We start from the raw sequence: 12,609 nt of genomic DNA on the forward strand, positions 1-12,609 counted from the left end.
AACTATGAAAAAAATGAACAGCTCCTATTTCATGCTGTATATTCTTTAAAGTCAAGTCACTTCTAGCAATTTACTGTGTATTACAAAGCCCTTCCACTTATTAAAAATGTCCATTCAGACCATTTAATATCATCCAATAATGCTTTTTAAATATAGTGGCTAAGATAACACTTGAAAGCAACATAACCAATGACAGACGACAGGAACACATGAGTTTATTAATTAAAAGTCATGCTACATCTAGGAAAGAAATAACTGTTTGAGAAAGTGCCCAATTCAATTATCTGCAGACCAGGAGCTTTCTCCCCCTTCTCCGTCTCTTCTCGCCCCCCCCCAGTAAAGCAAGATTACACAAAGGACTATGTGTATTTTTATCATACATGACTACAGTGGAGCCCACGTGTCACATAACCCTTGAGTACAACAACATCAGAGCACTAATCGAGGTGCACCACAGACCTTTCATTTTGATTGGAATAAAACAAAATGAAACAGCCAATAGACAGCTTTAATAAAATCTAAATTGAAACTAAAGCTTGCTTGAAGTTTTCATCCTGTCCAGCTTTTGAAATGTTGATCCCTGAAGCACAGATAGTTTTAGATGTAATGCATATGAGCAGCAAATTGTCTTAGAAACAAGTATTAACTAGCTAAGAGTCGTAACCTAACAAGATTTTATCCCCTCAAATTTAAAAGATGAAAACCCACCATGACATTGACCATCTTTAGAAATAAGTTTCCTTGAAAAAATTAAAAAAAAAAAAAAAAATCTTTAGAGAGCACATATTCCCCCTCCCCCCCCAAGAAAGAGGACAGAATATTTTAAAACAGCAGACCTGAATAAACAAACATGTTAAAAGTGATTACAGCAGTAAATTCACGTGGAAAAAGTTCAGAGCAAAATCACAGTTGTTATACTTTTAGCAAGGAGCAGGAGGCACTGACATATTATTCAAGCAGGCGTTCAGAGCAAAATTATGCAGGATTGGCCTTAGAATTAGTGTACAGAGTGTTAGCATTCAAGCAGCATCTTATTAAACTGAAATTCTGTCAAATGTTTCATTTGCTCACCACACTCTTCAACTGCTATGTTTTGTTCTGAAGCCTTGTGCACCTCTGCAGCAGTGACACCACTTTCATGTCCACCTACAACATCCCAGTCATTGATGGACAGACTGGGATGAACTTGGCTTGCAGCTGAGGCTTTGTGCTCAACTTCGGATGTTTTAAGTTTGTTTTGCTCTTGTTCAGATTCATTTGAGCCATTATCTAAGACTTTCTCCTCCAAGGAAGAGCCTGAATAAACAGCAGGAGCAATTATTTATATTTCATTATTAACCACCCAGATCCCAATTCCACACTTTCAAAGGAAATGTATTATTGGTACCACTGACGAGTTATCAAGAGGAGTATCCGTCCCAGCTCAGACCAATAGCACCACCCTGTTCAAACTCTTTTATAGCCTGATTCTGCACTTTACTTACCATGCCTACACAACAAACTCAACTAACAAAAAGCAACAAGCAGGAGAAGGAATACACAAAACTATTTTCTGTGTTAGGATTACCATTGCATAATCATCTAGGCCTCGGTAGCAGAAATGTCCAATATCTACTCACATCTGCAAAATACTTCACATTAATCTCACCAACCTCCATTTAGCCTCCAAGAGAGGAAGCACACAACTGCTCCACATTAGCGTAATAGTTATTTTTTATACCACCATCTCAACTGTATCGTTTTCTACAACACAGGCTTACAAAGACGCTAGCACACAAGACTTCATTCACTTAAGATGAGTCATATGCATATTTAGCTATCTCTGGATCCACACGCGACTTGCTTTTACAGGGCAGTTCTAAGGGAAGGAAGAAGGGGACTTAAGTCATCTTTTCCCACGGATCAGCAGTTTTCTGCTTAATTGCCTATATATTATTTCTTTCAGCCACACTGAAAAAAAAATCCAACAAAATAAGTAAAGACTCTGTGTAGCTCTATGACAGAAGGTGATAATGTAAAAAAAGATACTTTAGAGTTACCTGTTTTATGGATATTGGGTGAAGATGCACAGGTAGGAAAATAAGGAACCTGCCCAGTTGTACCATGCAGGATGGGTAACACTGGAGTCTGGGCTGGAGGGAGAGGTTGGACCACAGCCTTTTCTGAAAGCAGCTGCCCAGCCTCAGTAGCAGAATGGAAAGGCTGAAAAGGCTGAGAGGTGGGTTGAGGCACCAGTTTGGGGGTTTCAACAGGCCCTTGTATAAAGTCACTAAATTCTTCATCATCGAGAAAAGCAGAGTGGGAAACAGATACAGCAGAATGGGATGATGTGGGGTGATCTGTAAAATGGAATGAACACACAATGCAAAGTGATGAGGAAAAAGGTTCATGGGTGGAAAGGTAGGAAAAGGGGCAAATACTAGGCATACATAGCAAGTGGGTGAGGGAAACAGCATTATTTGACAGAGATGTGAAGAGTTATTATTGTCAGCATAACAAACACATAAGGTAAAACTGAGCAGCCACTTCCAACCATGCATCTTCTCTCCCAGGTTTTTACGATGTAAATACTTTGATTGCAACTTGACTCCTAACACTGGCTGTGGAAGTGTTCTGTTTGTTTTAAACAGACTGGGTCAAAACAAATAAAGAAGTAATATTTCAAACTGGACATAACGAGGGTGTGCACCGTGGGGACATTCTCCCTCAAAGGAGTGTTTTGTCCTCAAAAGCTCAATAATATATCATAAGATATGTAAGAAACGTGTACTTATTTAGACAATATGCTGTTTGATCCCTTGCATAGTTACCCGTTTTAACAGAACTGACTTAGGATTGGCAAATCTACAGACAACAGAAAATTGTCAGAAACCACCTGTAACTTCAAAAGTATCAAAGAGCAAATCCACAGTAGTGATAAACATTTTTTTTACAGAAAAAAACTTGTCTAAATAAGCTTTCTTTCTGGCTAGACACAGAACAAACTATACAACCCACAGGAAATCTTTAGTAGTAATTGTTACAAATATAGTAATTACTGAGAAGAGAATACAGAAGGCTTTGGTTTGACCATACCCAAGCAAAGGTACACAAGTAAGCTGTTACAGTACACTGAGGTCATTATACAACGTTTTGATCATTTTTAGCACTTGTATAGCACTTCTCACCTTCAAATGCACTTTGCAAAACATTATTTAATGCTTTGACTAGAAAAGAACAAACACATCTATTTCCATGATATTTCACATTAAGGATAGCACATTAAGCTTTCTTTTAAAGATTTCAAGTCTTCTAATAAAAGCTGATATCTAATATTTCACACTCATAACCTGACCAAGCAAACAGGTGCTAGAATGACACTTTATTTTACAAAACAGTTAATCCACTCACTTTGTTCCACCAAATAAAAATACTTATTGGAATTAGTTCCCCCTGCTGAGGATTTCAAACGTTAGAGTTTTATTATCAGTTGGAATATGAGAAAAATGACAAACCTGGCTTTTTTGGATGTGATGCTGGTGTTGGGTGCATTTTAGCATCTCTAGAAAAACCATCTAAATTTCCTTTAATGGCTTCCAAAGCATCATCCCTGCTTTTTTCACCTGTCTGAAACACCACAGAACACATTTTGAAAAATTCACAAAATAGCTCGGTTTTCTTTCAATATCCTCACAAAAATGAGCAATTACTGCTGTTAGATTAAACCCTTCTTTCTCCAGCAGTGCCTTCCTGAAGCGTATCAACAATAACTCCCAAATTTAGAAAGCATTTATTTTGCAGACTACACCATAACAGTGTCTCTCAGTCTTTAGACATAGCTTTATGCACAGGAACAATATACAAACCTTACTCAGCTATTTCTATTCTTGCAGCCTTTGAGCTCATTGCAAGTGTCCAAAACTTTGGATAAAGTTAACAAACAAGGGACCAAACATTCTTTATTCCAGAAACGAAATCTGTTCCCAAATGTTACAAACCAGGTTGGTTTATTATTCAAAAGCTGATTTCATTTTCAACACCAGACTTTGTTTACATTACACCAAGAGCGTGTAAAGGACTGCCTATTCCAGATGCTTTTCAAGATGTAATCTGATGTCTCATGTAAGTTCCCCACTTATTTGCTTGTTGAAAGAGACCATCCCATTAAAAGCCATTAAAAAAATAACTGAAGAAAGAAACACCCCACTTGTTATTTAGGACATACCTTAGGTTTCACACTGCTTAGGAGTCTCAGCTTTTGTTTTTGCTCTTCAAACTGGCGCCGTTTTCTTTCTTCTTCTAAGAATTTCTGCTGGTGCTCAAACCTCTTCCTGAAGAAAAATAATTTAAAAAAAAATCTCAGAATGATTTTTCATGACAATTTTCATGGCAAGCTTCTGCTTGATTTTTCCAATTCTTCTGTCTCAAATTCAGGTGGCTTGGTGCACACATTTCTACTCCTTCTCAGAGCTGTATGACAGCCACTGCCAGCTTCACAGGCGGCCTTCAAATGCAGTGGAATTACCTCAACAATAAATGGACTACTTTTCTAGAAGAAACTATCAATAATTTTACTGTGTGGACCACCCCCCCTGATTACATCTCCCCCTTAAAGAAGAATAATTTCTCAACAGTCAGCGAAGTGTCACTTACTGTTGTTCCTCTGCAAACTGCTTCTGCATGTCAGGGGTGTACTGCGGGGCTGCTGGACGCATTCCCAAAAAAGAAGCCTGGCCCATGTAAGGCATTCCAGTCGCTGGCATCGGCCCTAAAGGCATGCCACCCTAGAACAAAATAAAGACGATTATTTTTTTGCCACATAAAAAGCCAAACCACTGGCAATTAAACCTTGCCAAATTGTGAACCAGGTAGATCTCGTAAAATTAAGAGCATTAAGTACAGCTGGATGAGCAGCGTCTGAGCACAGACTGGCTGTTACAGAGCAAAGCATTGGTCATTCAGTAGATGGCACTCTTCTCTCTCAATAACGAGTTACAACTCTTAAAGGATTTTAGAAGGCAGGACAGTCTTCTGGCAAAAATCAGGACTTCAAATCCATACAACCTACCTTAAGAGCAGAAAGGTTACTGGCATCCTACAGTGCTACATGTGGTTCCGTACCATGCTTTTGGGTTTCCTTGGGGTTTTTTGTTTCCTATTCTAACGGGTTGCACAATACTTTTAAATTCCCTACTGGAGGTGCACAGTCCTAACCAACAAAGGATGCTGGCAAAATGTGGTCTGATCATTTTGCAAACATAGCTTATCCGGGGGGGGGGCAAGGGAGGGAGACAGCACACAACACCCACCGAGAAGAGACTTGTCTGAATAAACTGTACCTATGTCAGAAACATTTGCTGAGAAATATATTCTGGTACAGCTATAGCAACAAAGCTTGCCTAATATAGAAAGGGCCAGAAAATAACTTCCTTTTCTTACCATTCATTTTATATTTGGTATCAGAACACATAGGCAGAGAACAAAAGCTGTTTATTATTTTTAGACCAGCTCTCATAAAAACATCTTACTACCATAAATTTTACAAAATTAATCTAATAAATTCCAGGTGGGGGTGGGAAGGGAAGATACAATAAATTCAATTTGTCACAAAGCAATTTGGCAATAAAGCCATGCCAAAACATTAAATGTCAGCAAAGTGCAAATTTGTACATAAGCACATATGGTGCTAAATAGAAAACAAAAGATGAAAAGAGAGAAAACATAACATTAGCTACTCATATTCCATTCTTATTCTTCAATTAGCAACAGCAAAGTTAAAGACAAAGTTACTTTAAGCAAGAAAAAGAATGAGAATGAAACACAGGAAGTAGGACAAATGGGAAAATCGGTCACGTGAGACAATACAGCACATTTAAGTGATTTCTTGCTCCCCAGAACAAGGTATTTAAAAAGAAAGTTTATGAATTGACACCTACACTCAGGAAACTTAATTCTATTAACTCCAGCATTTGAGTTACAAAGGGATAAAACAATTCAGTGAGTTGGCCATGATCAATCGGATTGTGTACACAGCCACTTCTTATCAGCTTATAAAGGTCTCATTTAAAATACTACACAATACACCACCTTAACGTTAAGTACATAAAACCAAAGCAAAAGAAGAAAAAGCACGCAGCAAAATTTAAAAGGCAGAAGTGGTATGTTGTGGGAGTTTTGAATTATAGACTTAACAATTCAGTGCTATTACTAACCACACTTTGGAGTAGAAGGCATCTGGTAGCTTTTCAACATCTTGCTGTTGCTTTTGTTTCCTTTCCTGTTCAGAGACCATGCTTCTCTTACCACACTTTGGTGTCATAACACATATAATGAAATGAAAGTTCAGATTCTGACATCTTTGAGTGGGCTATAATGTCCAAGTTACATTAAATATTACCGATACTGTCCTTGCACAACACCCTCATTTCTCTCTACTCTACAACAGTGAGTAATGTGTGCCAAACTCCACCAGAGAGGAAGATAGAACTCTATCCAGATCCCAAAGAAACCTGGAGAACTCTTTAAATTATCAGAAATATCTTCAAAGAGAATACTGTAAACTATGATGTCCCACTATGGACTAATCCCCACACTTCAGTTTCCAGCCAAGTTCCACCCTCTCAGCCCACTGCAGTTGAGAGAGGACTATGGCATCAGCTGTCACCTTTCAGTCCACATTTCATTGCTACGCACCTGCATGGTCATGGGTCCAGGAGGCATCTGAGAACCGTAATTCATTCCCATCATGCCTGGCATATTGGACTGCATGACAGGAACCATTGGAAATCCTTGCTGTTGCATAGGAATCATCCCTACAATCAAACATTAAACAAGGTAAGCTCCCAGTTAGTGGTAAAACTTTTTTTACCTTTTTTTTGTTTTGTTTTGTTACTAAACCAGCAAAGGAAAGGAAAAAAAATCAGTCTTGATGGACTGTTTAAAAAAAAAAACAAAATGCTATGCTGCAGGCAGCCACAGAATTTCCTTAGTTTAGATACTGGTCAGTCTAAGGGAAGAAACATTATGGGGCTTTCCCAATAACTAAGCTGATGAATTCTCCCACCATCCTAAGGATTCTCTGAGGGTTTCTTCCCGTATGATTTTTGAAAGGGTCATTTCCAATTAACAAGATTTAATTAACCACGTTGACTGGTGCTGATAATTGTCCGTTTCTCTTGAAAGGGAAAACTTACAAACTGGCAGCTTGGGAATATAAGTCTTGGGAAATAAACGCATCATTTCACAACACAACTTCTCACTCTGATCTGGCTGGATAACTTGTCTGTAGGTTAATTAGCCCACTACATATATTAGAATGGTTACAATATTTGTCAGTAAAAGCTAAAATTCAACAAAACTGGGCAAATAAAGCTGGAATGTATTAATTTACTGAATAAAGCCAAGTGGATTGCATTTCAATATTTTCATATCTCATATTTTGCTATCTTGGAAGACATACGTTAACACACATTTGTTAGCAGCACACCACGAGATAATTATAACTGTGCGTAACTGAACATCACGGGCAAAAGCACTCCAGCGGGGACGTGACACACTCGGGAATAATACATAAATCAAACCCTGAGATTTTTATAAGAAAACTCTCCATTTTCACTGCAAGTTCTCTCTGTATTTTCCATTAATTAAACAGCACTGCAACAGGAATGAGAACAAAGGTAATTTAAGGCTGAGGCTCTCCTATTGTATTAATACTTTCCACACAGGTTGTGACTCTTGTCCCAGGGTCTCGCTGTGCTTTGTAAATATTTACCAGATCTTGCAACACCCACACAATATGGGTATACACAGCTGGTAGATGAAGCATAAAGAGGTTAAATACCACACTCAAAATAACACAAAAAAAAAATCTTAAAGGCAAATTCAGGTTAAAAACGGAGATGTAGTTTTCCTAGATCTTTAATCTAGCATTCTGGTAACACTGCTTCTTCAACAACGCGTAGAAAGTTTTATAAATAGAGTTGCGAGAGTCAGCTTACCAGTACTGAATTGGAGGGGAAAAACAGCTACGGAGTTCAATTAATAATCACACTTCTGAGCATCGGTACAAAACTATTTTAAGTTGTTTAATGTATCTAAACAAAGTGAAGAACTTTGTGCTCAAAATGTTGATACATACCTTGAGGGGGGCCTAAACCACCTGCGACAGGAAACATGAAGCTGTGGGAGGAAAACAACGATACGTGAAAGTCTGTCATTTTAGTGCAAATATAAACGACTGAAAAAGCTACCTTGACTTGCACGGCAGCACCACCACCCAAAGCCTCCCACCTTCTGGTCAGTGCATTCATCTGCTCCTGCAGGTCTCGCAGAACCCAACCCCACCACAGGAGAAATGCCACCCCCCGCAGGGATCCCCCAAAGCACCGGAGAGTCCCACCAGCGCCGTCACAGGCTGTAAAAGCTAGGAAGAAATAGATCTTATCCTCCACAGCAGCACTAAAATGGCTTTGACTCATCGACATCACCCACAAGAGAGCTTTGGCGCCTACGCAGGTTGGTAACAGGTCAGTTTGTGACTAGGCCTTCACGCACCACAGAATGAATAAGCAGCTCCTGGTGAAAGGATCTGATTCAGCAAGACCATTAACTGCACCAGACAACAGTTCTCAGCTGTGCTTAATGACAGTTTTCTGCAGAGAAACAAACTATCCATGAAACCCCACCACTTCTGCATTTTTGCCCCCTTTGAAACACTAAGTATCCCAAAATAACAGCATTTCTCTTTTCTCAGTTACATCTAACTACAAGAAAAATAGTGCCCTGGAAAAAATATTCATCCAAGGATCAAGGACGAAGTGCACCTGGAGAAAGAACTTAAAATTTCAATTGAAATCACAAGGGAAATTGCCAGCCCTCGCTTTCAAAAAGAACCATGGGCTGCGCTGCCAAAGAGCAAAAAAAGGACCTAGTTTGAAAGTCTCATTTGCAAGCGACTCTCAGAAACCCACATCAGCAGTAATTTACCAAACAAGAACCTCACTCAGTGTCCCAGGCAGCTATTACATCAAAATACCATGAAAGAGAAACACACTTATAGATATTCAATATTCCTCAGCACGAGGGTGGATGTAAAAGAAACTGCCTAAGAGTAAAGGAGAAGATGGTATCATAAATGACTACAGACAGTTTTGCAAAACCTGCAGGAAGTTCCGAAAGCCAACCCGGTTTATAAATATAAAAGAGCTGTGTAATATGAGTACTAAGATAAAATAAGGAGTTTAAATTATGCATTTATCCAGGAGTACATTGCATCTACCCCGCTATACGGACAGCGGGTTACATGGTCACCAAGACAACCCATATTACTCTTAATTTCATCCTCTAACTATGAATCTTCTTAATACTGAAGCTTCTTCTTTCACCCTGACCGCTATGTGCTAATTTCTCCTTCCACAACTAACACACGCCTACACTTTCCAACGGGTCCGGGTCTTATCGTCCTCAGTCACCACCGTTTTTGGTTTCTCTCTCGAAGCACTGTGCAGACGCACGCTACCTCATCTCAAAACAAGTGCCGGGCTTCTCTGGGCTTGGGTTCAGTTCACACTGCGGCCAAGGGCTGTTCAGCTGCCTGGTGTTCAACTCGGTCATTTTTAATCCACTTCCTAGCATACAAATATTGACATCATGAAAACAAACAGCTCATTGAAAATCACAGAGGAACCCACGACTGAACTCCGGTGCTGGTCAGAAAAGCTACGCTCTCCACACAAGGGCTGAAGCCCAGTGAATTAACTGGATTTCGCCTGCTTTTGTTTTAACCTATAGAAATAGTTGTTTTGCCCACGGGAGTGTCAGTACAGAGCACTCCTCAGCAATATACCCCCTTAAAATGTGTTTAATTCCAGACGTGTACAATTTCTGCCATAAAAATACACCATTCTTAGTTTCGTCACAAGGATGAAATATTAAAAGCTCACAAGTACGGAATAGCATTTGTAGCTTCGTGTTTCCCCTTCTTATTGGGTAATCCAGTCAACAAGAATTCTTCCAAATCAGCAAATGCAATGTAAACTGAAGCAGCATAGCAAGGTACCACTGCTTGTTGGAAGCAAATAAAGGCCAGACAATTAAATATTTATCCCTTTCTACAGAGCTCCTGATTTATTTATAAGTCTCTGTTGAAAAAAAAAACAAAAACAAACAATCAACAAAAAGCTCTGCAGCTAATTAGGGGGCACTGGATGAAGAGCTAGTTAGAAGTAGCAAAGCAAGTTCCTGCAGCACAGCACTCCGTAGGTGCGGGGCAGATCCATCACCGACCTCGCTCCAAGATTTAGCTGTGCAATTGCCAACATCAGCCACACGTCCACATACATAAACCTCATCAACTTACTTAGTCAAGCAACAGGAACTTTACTTCTAAACTACTTTTTGGAGGTGCAAGAGAAATGCCCACACTCATCCAGTTAAAGCAGCTGATTCTCATCACGGAGAAAGCAAGCTAAGGCATGGTCATTCTTAGATTAACTGGAGCCCTACAGAAAACCATCGCACTTGATGAACTCTAGAGTGATAGCAGCAATGCCAGAAGTAGCTTTCTCTTAAAGAAAACATTTTAATTTCTGTTCTCTCAAAATAACAACACTGACAGGATGAATTTAAACAGACAAAATTAAAAGTCTCCCTTTTTAAAAAAAAAAAAAAAAGGATAAATTAAGCCATCTGTAAGGACCAGTATACTACTGTAGCCAAGTATACTACTTGTGGGGTAAAAGAACATTTACAGCCAGCTGATTGTATGTTCTAAAATCACCAAATGCACTTTTTAGACAACAGAAACCCTCAAGGCCCCAGATATTTAATATATATAGATTTGTTCACTACTATTAAGTATGCTATTTTAATATCCTTTTTCTTTCCACAATGGATTTAAATGCACCTGCAGACATTTCTGTTGTTCTCAACAGCAGAAGCACTTCACCACCCAGGTTCACACAACTAACTCTAATACTTTGGATAACACAGTAAGAAAGTGTAACGTGTGTGATACATTGCATAAAAGAAAATAAGGAAAATGAAGCAACTGCCCTACAATAGAACTCTTAAAGTAGTGATATGAATTTCCTAGCAGATAAGTATGTTAAATACAGAGCTTCAAAAAAAACCCCAACCTCTAAACAGACCAACCAACAGCTTCAGTCAAAAGGCAGGGGTGTGGGGAGAAGCAACTCCTTTTCTGTATTCATAATTCACGATAAAAGCTCCAAACTACACATAACATTTTCCTATGTACAAGTGGATCTTTAAACCCCTTAATTCCCAATCAGTACACTCTATCAACACAACACAGACTGTCACAGTATTTTTGAATGGCAGAAATCCACAAAAATTAAAGTGAAACAAGGCAAAGAACCCACACAGAACTGAACTTTTCCTCTACCTTCAGACTTCATTCTCAAAGAAACCAAAATACTAACAATGGGAAATAATGATTTTTAAATCCTTTTATTTTTCAAAACCTACAGTTTGCTGATAACATTTTTGTTACTTTCCTGTTAAGCTGCTGAGCAGGCAGCGTTGCTCTAAGAGGTTAGACTGTTTATCCAGTCCCTCGCAAGAACTCTGTCAGATTTATATCCGTGGGGAAACACAAAGACAGCCTCCCACCTCTTCCACAGCACGCACAGCCAGACACATACGCTTCAGCTTTTCTCTTCCCAAGTATTCCAGAGCCCTGGGATGCCTCTTCGGCAGCACAGAGCAGCGTCTCAGCTCAGACAGCCGATGGGGACACCCCGGCCCCACAGGTGAATGCCACCCTGGTGCAGACACCCCCTCTTCACGTTCCCAGTAACGCTGACAAAACTGTAGGCTTCAGACACCCAAGACGACTCAATGAACTTAAATTCCCTTTGTCAAATGCAAAATTTACCCAGTCTTCCTAGAAGTAGGACAACAGATAAACAGCACGCAAGAGCCCACGTTAAAAAAAGAACTACTAAGTCTTCGAAGGTTGCAAAATACAGCTTCCTAACCTTTCCAAAAACACAACGCCAGGTTCACGCATCTCATTTACTGTTTCTTTCTCCTGACACCATCCTCAGTCCTCCCTCTTTGCTGAAGGGCCCTTTGTGGGACGGAGAGGAAAAGAAAACTCCCCACAGCAGCAGCAGGCGAGCAGAGGCTCCGTCCTGCAGCAGCCACAAACCTGCCTGGTGGCGATAAGCAACATTTATCGCTGCCGACACCAGCGGCACCCGAGCAGGGCTGGCAAAATCCCCAAAATCCCGTCCCGAACCAATATTTGAGATTGCGGCTGTGGAGCCTGATGGCAAGTAGGCTACAACTGCCCCAGCCCAAACCAGCTGGGGGATAAGGTGGGCTCCCAAAAGGCAAATGCATCCCAGCAAACAACAGGGCCACCATGGCTGTGTCCCCCACACCCTGCCTGGCACCCCCACATACTGCCCAAAACCCCCACAACCCACCGAGGACCCCACATATCCCACCCAGGAAAAGGTTCCCCTGATTTGGACCCCACATACCCCACCCAGGAACCCCCACACTGTCTGGGTCCTCCACAACCCACCAAAGACCCCATATAACCCAGCCGGGACCCCCCCACACCGCCCATGACCCCCAGAACCCACCGAGGACCCCACATAC

At 40.3% G+C, this 12,609-nt stretch overlaps 1 protein-coding gene across 5 annotated transcripts in view; it reads right to left on the reverse strand.

The window, feature by feature from the left end:
- Positions 1–12,609, reverse strand: part of SYNRG (synergin gamma) — a gene marked incomplete at its 5' end in the record, with an annotated part of 41,218 nt that overhangs the window by 28,064 nt on the left and 545 nt on the right. For 4 of the 5 annotated variants that reach the window (XM_082492887.1, XM_082492886.1, XM_082492885.1 and 1 more), the window contains 5 exons: positions 3,495–3,606; positions 4,205–4,310; positions 4,633–4,763; positions 6,673–6,791; positions 8,117–8,157. In XM_082492887.1, coding sequence (XP_082349013.1) covers positions 3,495–3,606; positions 4,205–4,310; positions 4,633–4,763; positions 6,673–6,791; positions 8,117–8,157 — 509 coding nt within the window. Of the gene's footprint in view, positions 1–1,071; positions 1,297–2,039; positions 2,340–3,494; positions 3,607–4,204; positions 4,311–4,632; positions 4,764–6,672; positions 6,792–8,116; positions 8,158–12,609 lie in introns of all 5 variants that reach the window. The other variant, XM_082492883.1, reaches the window with a different exon arrangement.

This window comes from Vanellus vanellus (genome assembly GCF_965231255.1).
Source record: "Vanellus vanellus genome assembly, chromosome: 19".
NCBI lineage: Eukaryota > Metazoa > Chordata > Aves > Charadriiformes > Charadriidae > Vanellus > Vanellus vanellus.